Source organism: Manduca sexta, unplaced genomic scaffold (genome assembly GCF_014839805.1).
Source record: "Manduca sexta isolate Smith_Timp_Sample1 unplaced genomic scaffold, JHU_Msex_v1.0 HiC_scaffold_2171, whole genome shotgun sequence".
Classification (NCBI taxonomy): domain Eukaryota; kingdom Metazoa; phylum Arthropoda; class Insecta; order Lepidoptera; family Sphingidae; genus Manduca; species Manduca sexta.
Window position 1 is genome coordinate 1 of NW_023593109.1, and position 20750 is coordinate 20750.

Here is a 20750-nt window from a genome sequence, read left to right on the forward strand (position 1 = left end):
AAAAACTAATTAAAAATGTATGTCATGGGCCCAGGGGAGTATTTAACTATATTCCAATATTTTTTATACTATTAAATCTTTAATATACAACAACTACTTATTTATCCTAATTTTAGTAATTTAAGTGCTAGGATGAAACGGGCCTGTGGTTGTTTAGTATTTGCGACGTAAAAGGCTTTGCTAAATATAAAATAATTTTCGCGACCATGGAGACTAAATGATAGTTTGATGCCAATTTTATAATATTTACTATAATTAAAAACTATATTTATGATAAAACTATCTTCAGGCCTAGTGAATCCTTTTATTAAACACTATAAAACTCCAACTCCTCTAACTGAATATTTTGCACATTCACACATTAACTGCAATTAATCGTCTTTATCTGAAAATGCAAAAATATTACTTTAATTTAGGTTGTTTCATGGATAAAAGTGACAATACCTTTATATTGACTGTAATATTACTCAGAATGTATACAATTGTGTTTAAAAATTATAAAAAATACAATCAAATAGTTCTATTGATTTATGACATTTAAATATCTTTTGTATGCACAATATACAAATTATAATTATTACACCACCATTTACTAATTATTTTTCTACGAACATAGTGACAACTACAAACATTGACAACACAAAACTAAAAAAAAACGACAAACCATTGTTTTGATTCAAGGAAGTTACTTTTGTGCTGTTTTTTATATTTAATTTATTATGTCTAGTGTGATATATTATGTTATTCGATATATCAAGATGATTGTTTAACAGGAAATAGTTGATACGTAGTCGGTAGTACATAATAATTCCATGGTTCATATTGATTGAAATTTGTAATAGACAATTATATTTCTAAAATAAAACTGCATAAAACTTTTAGACTGAAGAACTGCAACCTAAGGTAGCTCAATGTCCTTTAATTGAAACATTTTAGTCACTTTACTTTAGTCACTAAGCGTAGTTCAAATCCCATGGGCACACACATCTGATTTTTCATATATAAAATATGTTTGTATTCTTTGTGAATAATCGCTTGCGTTAACGGTGAAGGTACACATTGCGAGGAAACCTGAGAAGTTCACTATAGGAATTTTGAGGGTGTGTGAAGTCTACCAATACGGACTAGGCCAGCGTGGTGGACTAAGGCCTAATCCCTCTCAGTAGTAGAGGAGGCCCGTGCCCAACAGTGGGACAGTATATAATACAGGGTTGATATTATTATTATATTATTAGTCACTTTACGTAGCATTTGCGAAGAGTGCATATTATATAGTATTATATTATTAGTATATATTATATAGTACTTATATGTTGTGTCGGGCTCCTTTCGAAAATTTCACCTTTCGACACTGTTACGTAGTATTATATTAACAAAAAATACTATTATGTGTTTTAGTATATATATTGTTTTTCCTTTTTCAGATGCGTAATACAGGCAAGTATTTTTCTTTTGATGTTGAATTCTCATAAAACTAATGTACTCTACATTACTTGTAGAGTTGTAAACAGATAAAATGATTTTGCAGCAGTGTATCATAATGCACGTTTATATTAAATTGGAACATCTATTGCATATTCAATAACCATCCTCATCTTATTGTTTTCAGAAATGCAACGTGATGACGTCATCTCAAGGTAGGCCGTCATTATAATGGCATAGGCGAGGGATGCGAGCCGCAACTTCGTTTTAAATTTATGTTTACACCAATATTAGCTATTATACAATATTATCCGTGCCACATAAAAAAATCCGAAAGTAAAAATAACGTTAGTAATTCGTAGATAAAAGATTTTTTTTATCACTATACTATACTAACTGCAGGTCCGTAGATTTACTTTGCAACCGGTATTGACAGATAAAATAATATGTAAGATATGAATGATGTATGTTTCTGTATTTTTTATGTTCAAGTACCTCTAGATATAGCATATTTGATTTACAATGTCGTTTATTTTTCAAATGATATTTTTATTTACGTAAAAAGTAGTTTTTGAGTTCATTCACACAAATCTAACGAAAATCTATTGTTATAATTTTCTACGTAAACTTCGTTAATTTCAGTACAGCTCCTTTATCACCAAATAAATATTTGGGTATTCGAAAAAATATATTTTATATTTCTATTCATCTTTCGTAATTATATCAGGAATTTTGAGGGTGTGTGAAATCTACCAATCCGTACTAGGCCAGTGTGGTAGACTAAGGCCTGATCCCTCTCAGTAGTAGATAAGGCCCGTGCCCGGCAGTGAGACTGTATGTACATAATACAGGGCTAATATTATTATCATTATTTATTAATTATATCACAAAAAAAACTTCTCATCAAAGTATATTCGATATATAGAAACAAGTAACAATTGCTAAAATTAACATGACATAAAAATATTTAACGGATTTTATGGTAGAGTGCGTTTGAGGTTTTGGCGACACGTCTTTAATGATACCTAAATTATCAGAAAAACTATAAATGATACCTTATTATATTAGAACGTAAAACAAGGGTCACTTTTCTGTCTCTGATCCATAGTTTTTGAAAGAAGTTGTGTAATTTTCTTTTTGTGTTATGTAAGTAATTAGATGAAATTGTTAATGCCAACATATCTTATTTGTTAATCTTACTTTAATATAAAACAGCTGGTGATGTTTGTTACAAGTAAGTTGAAACCACATTTCGGTTTTGAATAAAAAATTGTACGTAGATAGACATGTCCTAAATTAAATTACAGGCTTTATTACATACGGTGGACTTTTGTTCCAAAAAAAGAATTTGGAGCCGCGGGTATCACCATTAATAGGTAAATAATTTTATTAAAGGAAAAAAATACAATACCAATATAATACATAGATATGGATTTGCGGAGCGCAGGAAACTGATAATAATATCGGGTTTTTAAGTTACTCTGCACATAATTATTCACGGCATCAACATACTTCATAATTATATTATTATAGGCAAAGTTAAAACTAAGAACACGCGTAAATACAAGTAATTTATCTAGCACAGGTTACATGAGAGTGTAATATATTTGTATAGATATATATTTATTTTTGAAGCCCTAGTCCACAACGCTGGCCTAGCGAGAGTTAGCAAATTTCACATACCTTCGATATTCTTTTTGGAGAATTCTTAAGTATGCAGTTTTCCTCAGGATGTTTTCCTTCACCGTTAAAGTGAACGATATATAATTGATAAACAATAAATAATTTCGTAAAGTCAGAGTTGTGTGCCTAGGTTTTAAACCTGCAGACATTCGTCTCAGGAAACCAATGGACTGTCGTGCACTTACTAAAACTTTTAATTATGATATAATTTTACTAATCTGTGTACTCTGAATTTCATTTTCACGTTAAAATGTGTAAGAGAGGCAATGAGATAAAACAGTGATTCGAAAATGATTGGTAAGAGCCAAACACTACATTTCGACGATCCCTACGTAAAGTATAGAATCTGCAAAATGCAATTTTGCAGATTCTATACTTTACGTAGGGACCGGGAAACATGGCTTGTTTAGTGTAAATTACCAGGGCGATAAGCACTTCGATCCTTATTGTCTTAAATAAATGCAGTTCATTTTAATAAGGACCGTTTAAATATCGACAGTCCTTACGCATAGTATTGAATCTGCAAAATGCAATTTTGTAGATTCGATACTATACGTAGGGACCGTCGATTTGTTTAACTAAAATGATTATGGTACTTAACGGAGTATTAATTATACCACAAAAAGTAATTATTTAAATTGTTAATTAGTTGTAGAGATTAAATCAAAATCATAATAAATAAATTACTCATGTAGATTATTAAAAAAAAACTATACTGTAATTACCTACACCGAATACAAAAGATAGGTATCAAAGAAAAGGGGGTAGATACATTTTTTTTTATTTTGTATATTTCCTTCCCAAAATATGGTATAGATATTATAGATATATGTTACGGGGACTTCAAAAACATTATATTACATGTGACTACAATTACATTTATTTTGAAATTGACTTCGTATAAGGAATATACGAATATTTATATGTAATATAGATATCAGTATATTTATAAAATAAAAAAAACATAACAATTCATGTTCAAATATAATATGAAAGCTATATTTTTAACTGATATGTAGTTTGAACGCAATAATGATAATGTAGTGCCTTTAGGTCACCACTGATAAAACAGATTGACAAATGAGGTCTGTGAAGCATTTAAAATCTCACGACTGTAACATAAATGAATAATAAACTTTATAAAACTTTACTGAATATCATAACTATGTTTCTTTATTATTGTTGACTTATACAACTTGAGCAGTATCCTTCACTTCTTTACCAAGAATCATAAATAACCATATCTTTCCATTAATCTAACATTACCTACAATAACATTAAATTAAAAAACTAAGAATATGCAGGAAAACAACCGTGAATATAGTAATGTTAATAAGTATGTACAGTTGTTTAATAATCTAGCTGTTGCTTGTCCGCTGTAATGGAATGACATACTTGTACGAGTACATTAAAAAATCTAACTAGACGCATTTAGCAGTGATTGCTTGCTGGTTTGGGGTGTTTGCGTGCAAAACTGCGATTATCGCGTTATGTTAATGAACCGGATACTCACTCGAATGAAAGTGGCAAATAACTTCACGGTCGAGGATGTGTAGTCAGGTAGTCTGCACTCACTTTCCTACTCGGCAAGATTTGAACTTAACTTAAACTACACTCAACTGGTATCATGATCGGTCTTTCGAAATGTTTATTGGTATTTTCGTTACAAGTGAAACAAACTGCTTATTTACAATATGAAGATTTAAGTTGACCGCGCCAACAATTTTTGTTTTATTTATCGTTTCAAAGTTGAAACAAGGCGCGGGAGCTAAACCGGCCCGGTGCCGTTTTGTCCTTTTATTTATTGTATGTTTTATCGCGAACCTTTTCGCGTTGTGCACGCAGCAGCTAGCACGCAGGGTGTGCTCGCGACGCGGAGAGGTCTACACTTCGCCTCGCTCGTCGCTTGCTAATGGTTTTAAGTAATTTTGTTATAATTCAGTGAATGCCGCATCGGAAGCATTATCGCGTTTTTGATAAACGCGCGCCAACGTACGTAAGGCGCGAACCGTTCTGATTGGACGACTGAACTGGCACTTAGCGGTTACCGAGCGTTTTGGCGGGAGATCCGCTTTTAGCCGAACGCGGCTGCTTAGCTGATACGTACGTTACCTTTCTAGTACCTTGAACTTTAAATAATAGCCCATAATATGAGTAAGTTTTGCATGTTTAGCGGCTATAACAAATAATTTTAGCTATTGTATGTACGTAAGGTATAAAATTAACTATATTTATTAATTAAACACTACAAGGCAAGATGCGGACTGCGGCCATTATTCACGCAATTAACCTAGCTAGATTTATATTACAACTAATAATTGAATTGACATTGTTAAGAAACTCCCACCATATTTACGATTTATATTGAATCTGGTTAGAAGCGCATTGAAGCTATACTTTAGGTATTATCCATGACATAATACTTAACTCTTTTACCAAAAGTTGAAAAACAATGCGCCCGAACAGAATTACCTATACAGTGTTTCCGATTATTTTAGAACAAACTTCTGATATTTTTTAACTCCAGTTAGATTTGAATGTTTGTGTTGGCTTAGATTGAATTAACGTGACGATTATTTGTATAAGAGACAGCTCTATCAGCCAGTTTTGCTTTGTAGTTAACATTTTAATAACTACGATCTGAAAGTGGATCAAACGGTACCTAGCGGTTCAATTTTATTAATAGGTAGCCGAATACACGAATAGCCCTTCTTCCCGTGACGTCAATGGATACTGAACGGACCGACAAACGAAGCCAAACTCGCTCCTACAGATTGCACAATTAATGGGACACCACTGTCACCCACTCCACCAAAACCGTGTCATAATAGTTTAAAAATATTGTTTCAGTTTAAAAAACAATGTTTTGCTGAACTAGTTCGTTCGTTCCAAATAAATCAACGTAAATGGGCTGGTCATGCATTACGAAAAAAGTGGTTTATATAAGTGTTCCTTTAAATAATTTGTCAATTCGTGTAGGCAAAACAAAAGGTACATAAAAATTCCTTTCGGCCATAATAGAAAAATGTTCTACGTATTCACATTTTGTTTTGCAGTTATTTTTGCATGCTATTTCAAGAATGTGGATCGAATATTCCGCTTATTCAAAATATCGGCCTCGGAGTAAAATATAAAGACACTGAAATTCCTGGTGTCAAAGCCGATCTAAACTAGTACCTCTACATATCACCTGACTTCTCTACATTTTAAAATTTAGCATCTATGGAAATAAATAATGTACTATTCTTTCCAGCCACCACTAAGTGATTCTACCCAGTTTGGTTTCTCTACTTCTTCGATTTCGATTTAATTTTCACACCTAAAGCAATAATATTGCACATAACATAAAAATACACTGTCAGTCCCGTTGGTGCGCTCGTGCGATCTGGCCCCATTATCTCGATCCCGTTACTGCATTAGACGTGGGAGCTAGGCGTGAAACACCATTGTTTACCATTGTTCATGACTGTTTCTGGAACGCACTATTCAGGATGATTGTATCTTCATGGTGGAAATTATTGTTACAATACCTACCTTTAAAATGCCTTTATTATCAGTTTACTACTTGTTTATAACTAATAGCATGTATACTGCTAGTTATAAAAAATATATATATTACAAAACTGCATAGTTCCCATGCATGCAGTTTATGATTATTTCAAGGATTAAGATATAAGTATTGCTGTTAAAGTTTTTATTTTAGTAAGAATGTTCAAGCAAAATATATAAAAAATCAAACGCAAATCACAATTTATTGAACAACCAATCTATCTAACAAATTGATGACTTTTATATAAAACCTGTAAGGGATAACAAAATATAAATTGAAGAATAAAAGTTCCTTAATGTCGATATTCATCAATTTATTCATCAGTCTTAGGTAACTTTTATTTCCTACTCATTTTAGACATTTGCCGCTTGCCTATATCCCTACTACTCTAGGATCGGCCCAACACACCTTTTCAACTATGAGGGATACTTGTATTTGCCCCGACGGCGACCACCGTAAACAAGGTGTAAAGCCGCCATAGTGGCTCACGTAAATGTGCCGCGGTTCGGGTAAGTGTGTACAGTTTTGTCCCATCTGGGAATCTACCCCGAGAATGGAAATCTAGACCAAGAAAGCGGTACCCCTTCCTTTAATCGCATGACTATTAAATAGAGAGTAAGGCCTTATAGTTCGTATATCCTTTCAATACTCTCAAAAAACATAAAACCTATACTTACCTATATATAAAATCTAGTTTTTTTAATCTCAATAATTTGTATATTTAAATGTTGCCATAGAACGTATATTAGGACCAAAATTCTAAGAAAAAATAAAAGATGAAATATTAATCCAATAAATATAAGGAAATATTACTAATAGACGAAACGACGTTCAATTGTTGGAATAGGCTAGGCCGTCCCAGACAGTACAATAAATCCAATTGGTCTCAATAACCCCCAATATATTGATGAGCATTCACCTTTCTTTTATGTGATCCAGGTAGTAGTTACAAATCGCTCTCTATTACGGAGTCCTATATTAATTTTTTACTATATTTGCAAAAATGATATTAAAATTTTTCATGTTCGTAATAATTAGAAAAGACTACAATTCTGTATTAGTGAATATTTTCACTGAAAAAGACTTAAAATCATGATGTAAGTATGTAATTCAATTAACACATCAAATAGAGTATGGAACCTTGTAATACTGAGCCCGCAAAATGTACCGTAGGTAATACAATACATACTTATGTAATTTTAAAAGATGAGAAGAAAATTTTACTAAAGGATCAAAAATATTTTTTTTAGAATAATGCGGTATCGTATTGATTCTTTGCATTTCTTAGTCATGGGTGATGAGACCTTGTTAAGTAGAAAGTGTCTTACAAAGACATCCTAGAGATTGAAGTAAACTGCATAATATTTAAGAACAGGTTTTGCAGTGCTCTTCAGGAGTCTTATGTGGGCTGATAAGTATCATATAAATTGTAAACAAAATTTTGATGGCGTCAGTGGTTAAAATATCTAGGAAGAAGTGTTATATAAATAAAGCTATAGAATAAACAAATGAGGCATCCTTTAGGCCTAGCAATTCGAAGATCATTTTAGAAATAATAACAAGCTCTGAAATAAACATACTAAATAACATAGAAAAGGATGTATAACTTGCAAAAAAAAACAATAAGTTTAATGTCTATATACGTAAACTTGTATTTCACATCAAGTTGTTTATAGATTTAGGTGCATAACATAATCGACTGAGTAAAATTACAATGCACTTACAAAGTATAAAGTCGTGTTAACAATTATTCGTAGGTACTACGGCAGGAAATGTACTCGATCTATTAAGAGTGATAAAAAATATTTCAAAAAGCCATCAAACAAAATTAATTACACTTGTCGCTCTTGATGTTTGCTTGTGTTATTATAATGCACATAAAATATTGCAAAAATATATTTTTGAAATTGATAAAATTTCAAGTAGGCAATGACAAACTTTTAAATGTTAAGTATTTAAATTACATAAAACAATTAATGCAGTTTTGAATTAAAGTAACCATAAACAATATTATTGTCACTAAATATATTAAAATAGAAAATACAAATTAACCATTACAGCACGAATTTCGTTTAAATCTATACTTATAATTATCAAAAAACATTTAGAAGTTCATTGATCGCTATATAAAAGATCAGTAATTGAATCATAAACCCGGAGAAAGTGTCTAATTTGTGTACAAAGGGGAAAGTCCAGACATGCGTAGGTTTTCGAAATACACGTAAAAAGGCGCACTTAGGAACAAACTCATTATAACTTCTTGTCACGCGTGGTACTCGTTAGCATTTAAAATATGAATGAAAACAGGTGCTGTAAGCCTGGGCATATAGGTTTACATATTTATGCTGCATTGCATACCAGTTTCAACATGGCTGTGTCGTTATAAAAAGCAATTTATTTCAACGCGTAGAGTAAGGAATTTAGTTCTATTGCCATCACATTATCTATGCGATTGGTAATAGAATTACCTACCTCTACTACATCCGTAGAAAGTTCGAGTGAATAATTGCCTACAATACTTTAAGAACTAAATAAGTAAACACCGACGGTGGCGTAATTGTAGTTAAATGGTACAACTACGACTATCGCTCTGAAGTCCTGGGTTCGTATTCCGAGTTGACCAGTAATAATTGTGACTGGATTTTTCTATCTAAAAATTACTCAGTCGCAGCTCGGAGTCAGGAAGTTGGCGATGTGATACTCCCGAGCCTCGGTAAGCACGTTAAGCCGTTGGCCCTGAGCTTGATCTCTTTTCAGCCAATTTGGATTGCCGTCCCACCGGACTACAAAAGTAATAGAAAAGAGAGTGCATCTGTGTATTTCCCAAATACTTGTGCATTATAATATCTCCTGTTCACCTGGTGAATCCTGGTTGAGATTGGCCGCCGTAGCCGAAATTTGGCTATGAGTGATTCATTTATTTTTTTCATTAAGAGGTTATAGATATTTTTATAGCATAGGCAGAAAAACGGTCATACAGGGCATCTAACTGATCCTAACATTCTATAAACTATGAGCACCCACAATCCGCACTCATCAAGCATCATACAATCCACGTCTCCCAGCCCCAAGTCTAACTAAACAACCTAAGTAAAAGTAACAAAATATGTAGAAATATGATGTAAATTCTTAAGTATAGGTAATTTCTTTATGTCATAAATTCAGAATACCTAGATGGAAACTAGAGGCCGCATAAAATACTGTCAGTGCGTCGTTTTGCTAGGCTGAGGGCATTAATTTCAGCCAATAGGACAAAATAATAGGTATCCGTTAATAATAAAATAAAATAATAGAATAGGTACCGTGATTACCGTGACGGGATTATTAATAAAAAAAAAAACAATTTTGTAATGACTCTACCTAATTAAACAACAGTCATAATTAGAAGAGCCTTCAACTGACTGTTGCTCAATCAACATTGAAGGCATGTCTTTTTGCGATTGCGTGCTTCGTCGCTGCATAATTTATTATAATAAGCATTTCCTAAACAGTAAAGCTACTATGTACTGAATCTTCCTTCCTCGCATTCACTTCCTCAGATAAATAATTAATTAATGGATTATCACAAGTGACGCACAATGGCTGATGCTTTTTTAATTGATTTTAATTGTTGATATGGTTCACACTTCACATAGAGTTTGGTGCCTTACATACTCTCTGCCATACTTACTCTCTTCATAAACTGTAAAAATAACAGTTCTAGTACCTTATAATTTATTTGCCTGTCGATTGGCTATATATCTATCCATTTATCTTTTAGATAATTGAGACCAATAGATAGGTGAGTAGAGATTAACATCTGCATTCGTCTTGAGGCACTAGGGAGCTAATTATCCGACTCAAGCGACATCTAGTGAGATTTTATAAAATGTTATGCAATGCTCTGAAAAATGTTGCGTATAATGGAGTTAAAATAATGTTACCAGCTCTAGTAAATAAAATATTTCTTTCGGATACTGTGTTCGTATAGAACGTACTTATTATCTATTATGAACTTAAATATTATTGTATATTAACATATTCGTATCGAATAATATAATTATATTTTCAAAGAGAAAATGTCTTTGATAAATTTAGGATCGATAAAAATTCTTATTTGTGAGCATTCTTTATTTTATGGCAACTTTATTCAGCAGTCAGGCTAGTCTCGTAATCCGTGTGTGACTTTTGAGTTTATTTTTTTAATTTCTGAGCGAAATTTTAAAATGTATACTGTCTCAAAAGGACCTAGCAAAATAGTGGCTAAAACTCGAAGAGGTAGATATACTATTCAAAAACATTTCTCATAATTCACTCTTTACCATTCGATGATCATGTGAGATGAACTTTTGAACGTCTATTTCCAATTTGCAGGTCTATCACAGAATTTAGAAAGATTAGACAGTCGTAAGGATCATAACAGGAAATCTTCAGAGTCTGATAATGGAGAAGTCGTCAAGTATGTTATTGTTTTCTTGTACAGTTGCATGTTGTTATAGAAAATTTCATCAGTTATTTTACATAACCTATTTGCCCGGGACAGTAATTTGTTTATTATCGTCACAAGCAATAATTTTAAACGTCTAGATTATTTTTAATTCTTATATAATGTGTTTAAATGAGGAAGCTTTGGAAATTGTGAAATTAATTTCTACTGGTGTTAATTTCAGCATGCCCAAACCTATCTTTCATTCCAATGGCAAAAAGACACTACACCAGAGAATACAACACCATGTAATCACACCACAACATGAAGAAATTATTAGATTTATAAGTGAAAGTAAGTGTTGTACATATAATTTATGTTTTAATTTAAAAAATACTAAATCTTAATTCCTACAATATTGCAACAGGTACATAAATATTTAAATTTCTGTGCACTTTGTGTGCATGAACAGAAAAAGATTTACAGTAAAATTATTTTGTTGAGGAATGTGTTAACTTTATCATCTAATCTACATTAAGTAGAACAATGACCTTAATGAACTTCTGAATCATTTTGTACTTCCTGTCACTCAAGCCACTCAAAGCGGTTTCATGTGGTTATTGCATCATTCTGTCTAGTAAATAGAAACCTAATTACTATTGTAAAATTTGAGCTTTTATAAATTTGAGCTTAGCAAGTAAGAGTTCCTATTACTGAGAAAAATCAGAATCAAAGTAGTACTTTGATGATCAGTTGAAATGTAAATATAATATTGTGTATGAAGGTACAAAGCTAAATAGTATGTTTAAGAAATATACTTGACAGTATAATTGCAGTGCTGAGTTTTTGGGGTTAGATCCTTGGGTCAAAAAAAGTGATATAAGTTTTTTATTCATTATCAACCTGGAATCTGGAATATGTGCCCAATATGGCGATAGGCTCACCCCCTATAGCATCATGGGATAGAATAGATATGGCGGTAAGTGGATGTACCCGTTGCCACTCTGCTAATCCCTACCAGGATAAATGGTGTATGTGTATGCTTTATACATATCCTTATTATGTTAACTCTTGTTACAGCTTGGACACAATCGGCCTATGGTGAAAGTGAGCCATCATCACCTACCAGCACAATTGGTAAATATTTAAACACTAATATCTACAGTCGAATAGACCTAGTAGGTTGTGAATAGAGTCCCCAGATGTTTCAGGTTCACAAAAAAGTGTCAATGCATGGGACTTAGACTTTTTTATAATGTTGACCGCTTTGTTAACTTTTATTTGTTCTAAAAATGAAGAAGGCATTTTTAGTCCTTTAGAGAGTTTTATATAGGATTTCTTATAAGATTTTTCTCATTTAATATATTACTTCCATCTCAATACTACATGTATATTCCAGTGGCTAAGGGTGAACATTTTCAAAAAGGTATCCCGAGGAAATATTTTATTCTACAATTATCATGTAATACGCTGTTCACAATAAATTAAAATCAGTAAAATATCATAATACATAATAATTTCCTTCTAACATAAACATTATGTCTAAACTCTAAATTTAACAAATAATCACATATTTTGAACATAGGTACTTATCTAAAAGAGCCCAACAAAAATTAATAACGCACACTATACACAAACACTAATTATACATTCTAAATTATTAAAAATTTTCGCGCCAATGGCCCAACATTAAGCCGCAAATTCTCGGGTTATCCTGAAGTACACATACACGCACGCACACATGTATTTTTACGTCACTTCCAAAAGATTAGACAAAGACACCGCGCTGCGTGTGAAAGAGACAACAATATCGCGAGGGAAGCTATGTGCGGCCGGATTCACTTCGAACACTATAAGGCGCGAGCACTGCGCGCGAGTTACCATTTAACGAATTGATAATAATATGAACTATGTACCGTAATCGATGAAATATTGATTTAATGGCATAAGTATAAGATGACTTGTTTCAATATACTATTATTATTCCAGTTATATAGTTATGTTTTTCATTTATTATTTTAAATTAATTTACAAAAGGTAACCCGGTAGGAATCGGCTTGTATGGACGCTTCGCCACTGGTATATTCTAACATTCGCATAAACATAGGAAATCACTACATCAATAGCCAATGTAGTAGTCCAGTAGTTGGATATATTAATAAGACTTAACATCTCATGTCTCAGGATGGTGAGGCCAGTGGAATACCATACAATACCTTGTAATTAAAGTTGTTGGATGGTGTTTCTTATGTTTATGCCTGGTCCTATCGCTTACCTTCAAGCAAACGGCAAGATCGTCTTGTTATTAAAAGCAATAAAAAAACCTTGATATTCTAAAACAAACAAACAAGTCTCATATTGAATGGATTGGTGCACCTCATACCGTTATCTTTATCCTTAGATATGATTTATTTTTGTGTCTTCACTGACTAATAGCCAGGCAAAACTAGGCTCATGAAAAACAAATAGATTAAGTTGATTGTATGTTGTATAACAATCTGTACTATAATCATAATTTATGATAAACAACTTTAGGTTAATCAGATTTTAATAAGATATATTATTGTCTTATAAGATTGATAAGCCTTCACATTCATACAAATTGCTTTTATCCAGGCAAGTCTAGAACTCAGTTACGTTTTGTAATTTTTTCCTACAGCAAAATAGGAACTTGAATCATACTTTTTACAAATAGTTGCAACTTAGGCTCGCTACATACACATCAAAGCGAGAACATAAATAGCTAAGAATAAAAAAAGTGCTGGTTAATTTGCTTTTTTATGACTTTATTGCAAATAATGTTAAATAAAATTCAGGTGTACACTACAAACATGTAGTTTCTGAACATGTCACTGCACACTTATAGATACAATAAAATATGGAACAAACATACATAGAATCAATTCAATGGGTATTTAAAAGCAATTGTGATAATTTAAAATAATTTATAGGTCATGGTGAATAGTTGATCAAGAACAATCATTAGTGAATGTATTTGGATTTATTCAAATGATTTATGTCATGAATTGTGGGATTGACATCCTCAGTGAACTATAAGGTTGTGGATTTGATTCTTACACTGCATTTGTATAACCATCAAATATTTGTTTCTATTTTGGGAGTTTAGAACCTAGGTTCAAGTGTGACAAGTAACATTTATTTTTTATATGAGTAGTCCACAGCACCTGATGGTAAGTGGAGTGGCGTCCAGATAGAGTATCGGTTGACAAGAGATAATTAACCTTCACCAGTCAACTCAATTATGCTGGCCTGTTAGAAACCAGATAATACACAGGCTGGTCTAGAACTCAACATGCTTATGTAGGCCACTATGCCAACATTTACACCCTGTAGATTGGTTGCTATCTGCATGACCAGCATCATACAGATAGCGTTGAATGATGAGGTTAAATGTCATAAAAATGCATGATAGATTATCTTTATGAATGCACAATATAATCCAAACAGAGATAAATGTTCCAATGAAATTTGTACATTTTGTGACACTTATACAATGGAATGTTGTACTTTGTATGCAGAAACCAAGTAGTTATCAAAGGATAATTTCAATATAAATACTATGTATTACTGAGACCATGAGTCAGCCACAAAGTAGATAAACAAATTGAAAAATTAAAACCACTTATCTTTTTAGCATGACCTTGCTAAAAAGAGTGACTTGAATAGATAGAGAATCATTAGATGCGGCCGCTTTCATCATTCACTAATTCAACAGTAGACATCCTGTGACAGACCATGATAATGATTCATCACCATCATCATCAGCCCTGTATTATATACCGTCCCACTGCTGGGCACGGGCCTCTTCTATTACTGAGAGGGATTAGGCCTTAGTCCAACACGCTGGCCTAGTGCGGATTGGTAGACTTCACACATCCTCAAAATTCCTATAGAGAACTTCTCAGGCATGCAGGTTTCCTCACGACGTTTTCCTTCACCGTTAAAGCAAGCGATAATTCACAAAGAATAAACATATAATTTTTTTTTTAGAAAACTCAGAGGTTGTGCCCTGGGTTTTGAACGTGCCGACATTCGTCTCGGCAGTCCGTTCCACGCCCAACTAGACTATCGCCGCTTTTTTTTGATGATGATTATGTCATGTTTATTACAGGATCAGGAAGTTCATCACCGGCCCCGCCCTCAAACCTGTATTACCAAGATGACGCTCCCAGCTCCATCCTGCGGGACTTCAAGCCCTTCGACCTGGAGACGTGGTGGGGCAAGCGTCTCTTCCAGAACATCACCAGCTCACTCTGAGTGTACACAGCACGACAGCACACAGGGGGAACACGAAAATTTACGGTAGTGTAAGTCACAATCATCTGTAGTTTACTAAATTTTATACTATATTTTATATAAAATAATTAAAACAAAAATACCAGTATTTTTCGCTAAATAGAAGTAATGCTGATATTTGCTCGTGTTTGCTACATTTGTAGTAGTTAGACTGTTAGTATGGTTCATACTACATAACTATACATTAATTAAATTAATAATCAAATAGGATAATGCAAGAGATTAAGTAATCTACAGATGATTGTGGATCTCAATAGTTATTTCATAATGTAAGTGAAATTTTCCAAAAGCTCAATTTCGTTGCACCGTTACTGCGAACCAATATTCTTTAAGATTTATTTGTTTTGATTGTATGTTGTGTTTTTGTTGGTCAGTTTAAATGGATTTATTTGTTTTCTTTTACATAATATCTACCAAAGATTTATTGAATCATTGGAAACAAACATTGATCAAATGTAGCCAAAATTTTAGAAACCAAATTGGTTATTTAATGTAGTTTGAATACTAGTCTTGCAATATTATTTGTAGTGTAGTGCCGTCACAAATTAAAACTAAATAGATAATTAAGAAATTCACCGATATAAATCTCTAATGTATAAGATGTTTAACTTGTTCGCAGTCTATTATACATAATGTAATAATTTTAAAGTGCCTAAGTGTCTCCGCCATACGGATAGTTTTATGTATTGTCTAATGAATTAACACATCACACTGTTTTAATTTCTGTCCATTTTGTACAATGCCTTTTAAAGTATTGCCTTGAAAATCGTGTAGCTGTTTTATAAGTTTATATCATATGTACACAGATTAGTAATAAAATGTTTGTTTAAAATGAAATGTTAACGTCTATTATTGTTATAAATCATGTTAACACGCGGTAGCTTTTACATTTTGACATGAAATTGTTGATATTGTTGTTATAATATATTGATTTATTTTTAAATTATTTTTGTGTCGTTCGCGGCTTCATTCGCTTTGAAGCTATACAATGTCTTCCAGAACATTCTACATCAAATTAATCATGTCTTTGGAATATTGGTTTTATTGTGTACATAGAAAAATTATAATAGAATTATATTGTTTTCTCATACACGCCATGGAAATAATTAACGAAAATTCAATTTGCATCTTGTTTACTTACTGTTCGAGTAGTCCGAGTTGCACTCTATTATGTTCTAAATTTCTAAAATTTCAATATAAAAATTTGGTAAAAGCAAATTCGTTTGTGTTTATAAAATTTTGCAAAGTGCAGTAAGTAAGCAAATATGATTACATATTGTATAGAAATTATTTTACGCGGTAAGCAAACTGCACGAACGTAGTTTAAAATTCTTTTAGATGGAATATTTCGATCATCGTAGTGATATCGCAGGAGAATATTTTTAGACTGATTTAGTTTTAAAAAGTTATGCTTTTTGTTGTAGTTAAATAAACCATCTGACCAAAATTATTTTTATTTTTTATTCGGACTACCAATCGGACCTTGTTTTGTGGGAATTCTCATATATTTTTTTGGTTTGCAATACTATGGTAATTACATCATTCAAATAAATTTTCTTAAAAGTTGAAACACGTTTTCAAACTATTTAATAATGCAAAATATCAACAACCAAAACAATTTATTTTCGCCAGAAAACTTAAAATTCGTTGAAGTCAACAGTTTTTCTGTGAGTATTGTAAGATGTCATAAGAATATATTTTCGTATAATAAATGCAATCTCATCAATTGCATTATTTCTAATGTACAATCTTGTAGGTACATCTATCCATTGTGGTAGGTTGGGAAATAATATTGCTATATCCTAAAATGATTTAATGCTGAACATTATTTAATAGGTGGTTGAATCGCATCAAAAGAATTTTATAAACGGCATCCGTAATCTTCACAATTTAATAAACAATCTTGAAAAAAGTATTAACACGTCGAAAAAATATGAAAAAAGACTATTTCAATGTAAAGCTAATCATGCACATTCACACAACGCCAATGAATGGTGGGATACAGATGTTTCTGAAGAAAAACGCGAAATCCTCAAAGGTACTTGATCCGTACTCAACTTGTTATATGAACCATTTTATTACTATTTAATGGTCCTTATAAGCCCCAGTTGGACTGACTGAGATGCATCTTAGACGCATTTAACGCCCCTAAAGTTTTTTCTAAATATTGATCTCTCAGCGAGACCGAGTCTACCTCATTGTTATAGAGATTGAAACCTTATACTAAGCCAACTAGACGTTACATCAATTTAAAAGATAATCACTGTGTATTTTATTTTTAACCCCTGATGGAAAAAGAGGGGTAATTAAGGTGTGTATCTGTGCATTTGAATGTCTTTGGCATCATAGCTTCCAACCAAATGGACGGATATTGATGCGTTTTTTTTTTATAAAATTATAAATACTAGTTACCTATTAAGGGATAGTACTCATGACTTTTTGTACTGGTTTCAAATCTGTTCTCGTTTCACACTGCCACCCACGTGACTACCGGACTCTAATAGTCATAGGTATTTGAACTTGTTATTTCTGCAGGCTCTGAAAGGGACAAGTCTGTGGAACTAGCAGCATCTTGGTCTACAGTGAGCATTGTGTGTCTTCAATATCAGTAAGTACCTGTAGATGTGTTTAGGTGTAATTTTTCCGAATACATCATATACTAGGTGTTGCCGGCAGTTTCGTCCGCCTGAAAAGGTCTTCCCGCTACAAAGATCCGTAAATATGTAGCCATCCAAAGCGCCACCTTTACACCAGCGCCTTTTCCTTTACAAAAAAAAAAAAGAAATTCATATTTCTCCGACGGGAGAAAATTATCGGGATAAAAAGTAGCCTATATGCTAATTCAGGACGGTGTATCCGAGTGCCAAATTTCATTGAAGTCCGTTCAGTGCTTACGACGTTTACTTCTTACAAACATTAAAACATGCTCACAAGTATTCGCATTTATATTAGTAAGAGTAATATAAGAAGTATAGGTACACTATTCTGGAATGAAAAACTAAATATAAATAAATCACATCATATTTTCAATTATTGCATTAGTAAATAGTGGCATTGGCACTAAATACAATCATCGATACCGATAAAGCGGGTATTTAGATGTATTTTTAATTTTTTCTTCAATAAATGTGGTATAGTATATGATAAATCTACTCAACTCGTTAATTCATTCAGGTCTGTTTAATCCTAGAAATCAAATTCCAGGTACGAAGAACTATCAAAACGTTACGATTCCTTGCTACAAGTATACGAGAACCGTTGCAAATCTGTCAACGCTTGCAATGTATCCATATTAAACCTGCGGCAACGTTTAAAGTCCACTCATGAGCAACTATCACATGCGCACAGGGCCTTGCTGGCCGTCGGAGACAAGTATCTGGCTCTAAGACGCAAGAGGAATAGGCAAGTACGTTAAAGGTGGAGTTTCAAACACAACGAATGCAGATTCAGAAGCATTTCATCGACTAGACGCGCTTTTTGAGCGAGAGTGTTGCGGAGTAAAGGGACTGATCCAAGCATTTTCCCCGACACTATCCTTCGTAGGTGCATGTGAAGTTATGCTGCTCACGCACACCGTAAGGTATTAGGGAAAGTACTGGTGCGCGTCTCCGTGGAAGTAATAATCTATATAAGTCGCAATGAAAAACACAGCTAATAGTGACCACCGATGTTTAAACTTGCCATAGATGCCATGTAAGTGTGTCGCGGTCCGGGATCAGCCTGTGTATATCGGGTTCCAACAAGCTGGCATAATTTTGTCGACTTCCGAGGGGTATTCATCTCTCGTTAGTCGACATTCTGTTGTAACGAGGTGAAGTGGCGTCACTTTACCATATACGTCAAATCTAATACGTGAATGATGTAGCACCGATTGAAATCTCTATGAAAGAAATCCAGTTGAAGTGCGATGCTTTGGATTCTTCACACCTTCGGTACATAAAATCTCACGAATTTAACACATGGCATTAATGTAGAGTCTTTTGGTGTTACCCGGTGCGGCTTCGTTTCCGTGTCGGTTCCGAATCAAAGGATTGAGGAAACTGATGACGTTGCACGTCGACCTACCTATATAGTATCTATAGTTAATTTTGGAGTTTGAACAACTTGGAGCAGTGATTTGTTGAGGCAACTTTGCGAGTCATGTAAAGTTTTTATATAATTCAATTATTCGCAGACGAGAATACTGCTGTAAACCTGTACCTTCTAGTTATATATGATATAGAATAACGGAAAACGCTGGAATCGTCTATGTTGTTGATTGCAGCCATTTGCTGCTATAATTGTGTTTGGAATCGTACCTTAATACTGTTTCCTAGAAAGTAACGGAAGTTTGTTTGTATGTAGTAATGTAGAGTGACGTAATCAGTCAATCTTGCGCAATTTCCATGGCGGTTTCAGTACATAGAGAATCTAATCGTTTAGAGTCGGTTTAATTAAAATAGTGCGTAGGTATTTTGATAAGTTTTACTCGTGTGGGGCAGATTTAGGAAAAGTTAGCTAATAATATAGTTGACTCGTTCATATTAATTACAGGTACATAATTTCGATAAACAACAAAACTCAATAAAGACGCCTTTTTATTCATGATCCGATAAACTACACAAAAATGCCTTTTTTAGCCAGAAATACTTAGTTCAACTCTTGTATTTTAACTTCTATGAAGATCTCTAGATGAAAGTAAACTTATAGATAGTAGTAATTCACCTTCCAGCCCACATTATATGACATGTTTATATTTATGCAATCAGAAAGGCGAATACGAAGATAAAATCCTCAAACTGGAGGAAAAGTTAAAGAACGTTTTGAAAATTGCTGAGCAAGGGAGGCTCAAGTTAGATTCGCAACTTGCTGTGTATCTTGCTGAGGAAAGAAATTCTGAAGCTGCAATGTTGCTTGTTGAGGTAAAATTTTCAAATATTTTTTAGTTATAGAACTTATAGCGGAATTAAGTAATTTGAGGCCCAACAGACGGTCCAGTTTTAAATCAAAGGCGACTTAATTCGTATGAAATAGGCGCGTTCATTTCAATTATTTGAATACACGATGTTTTTAAGGCTTTGTCAGACGTAAGTATATTGTTGTAACTTTCGAACTAATCCTAGTAGTTCTTCCAATTTGAATCTTTAAAATGCTTTACATTGCCATTTTGGGAATATAACGTACTTGGGAGGTATCGTTTTGGTAATATTACTTTTCTGTAGCAACGTCGAATATTACTGTCTATTAATATTATTTAAAAATACGTGGTAATGGTTGCTTACTAATAACTTCGTTCGGTATTTTTAGGATACAAGAAAATGCAACCAATTGTTCTTAGAAAATTTGCGACTCAAGTCAAAAATCGAAGAGCGACCCGCGGGGAATGTTAATTAG

The 20750-nt window shown here is 33.0% G+C and overlaps 2 protein-coding genes across 2 annotated transcripts; both read left to right on the forward strand.

Annotated features, from left to right (window-relative positions):
- The first annotated feature begins 10705 nt into the window (after positions 1-10705).
- On the forward strand, positions 10706-15377 carry LOC119191976 (MAPK regulated corepressor interacting protein 2-like). Its single transcript, XM_037445826.1, has 5 exons — positions 10706-10912; positions 11009-11093; positions 11305-11414; positions 12141-12197; positions 15193-15377. Exons 1-5 carry the CDS (start codon positions 10861-10863, stop codon positions 15336-15338), a joined length of 450 nt encoding a protein of 149 aa, XP_037301723.1. The 5' UTR covers positions 10706-10860; the 3' UTR covers positions 15339-15377.
- Positions 15378-16898: 1521 nt separating this feature from the next.
- Positions 16899-20750, forward strand: LOC115439991 (protein Daple). Its single transcript, XM_037445824.1, has 6 exons — positions 16899-17044; positions 17214-17415; positions 17913-17985; positions 18582-18783; positions 20126-20278; positions 20664-20750. Exons 1-6 carry the CDS (start codon positions 16970-16972, stop codon positions 20748-20750), a joined length of 792 nt encoding a protein of 263 aa, XP_037301721.1. The 5' UTR covers positions 16899-16969.

What these genes read in the sequence shown, in the direction of transcription:
- LOC115439991 (XM_037445824.1), top strand. Translation starts at nt 16,970, where the DNA reads ATGCAAAATATCAACAACCAAAACAATTTATTTTCGCCAGAAAACTTA. An exon ending in AAAACGCGAAATCCTCAAAG is followed by an intron (nt 17,416 to 17,912) that starts GTACTTGATCCG and finishes TTATTTCTGCAG; the next exon opens with GCTCTGAAAGGGACAAGTCT. An exon ending in ATTGTGTGTCTTCAATATCA is followed by an intron (nt 17,986 to 18,581) that starts GTAAGTACCTGT and finishes ATCAAATTCCAG; the next exon opens with GTACGAAGAACTATCAAAAC.
- LOC119191976 (XM_037445826.1), top strand. Translation starts at nt 10,861, where the DNA reads ATGTATACTGTCTCAAAAGGACCTAGCAAAATAGTGGCTAAAACTCGA. An exon ending in TATTAGATTTATAAGTGAAA is followed by an intron (nt 11,415 to 12,140) that starts GTAAGTGTTGTA and finishes CTCTTGTTACAG; the next exon opens with CTTGGACACAATCGGCCTAT. An exon ending in ATCACCTACCAGCACAATTG is followed by an intron (nt 12,198 to 15,192) that starts GTAAATATTTAA and finishes TGTTTATTACAG; the next exon opens with GATCAGGAAGTTCATCACCG.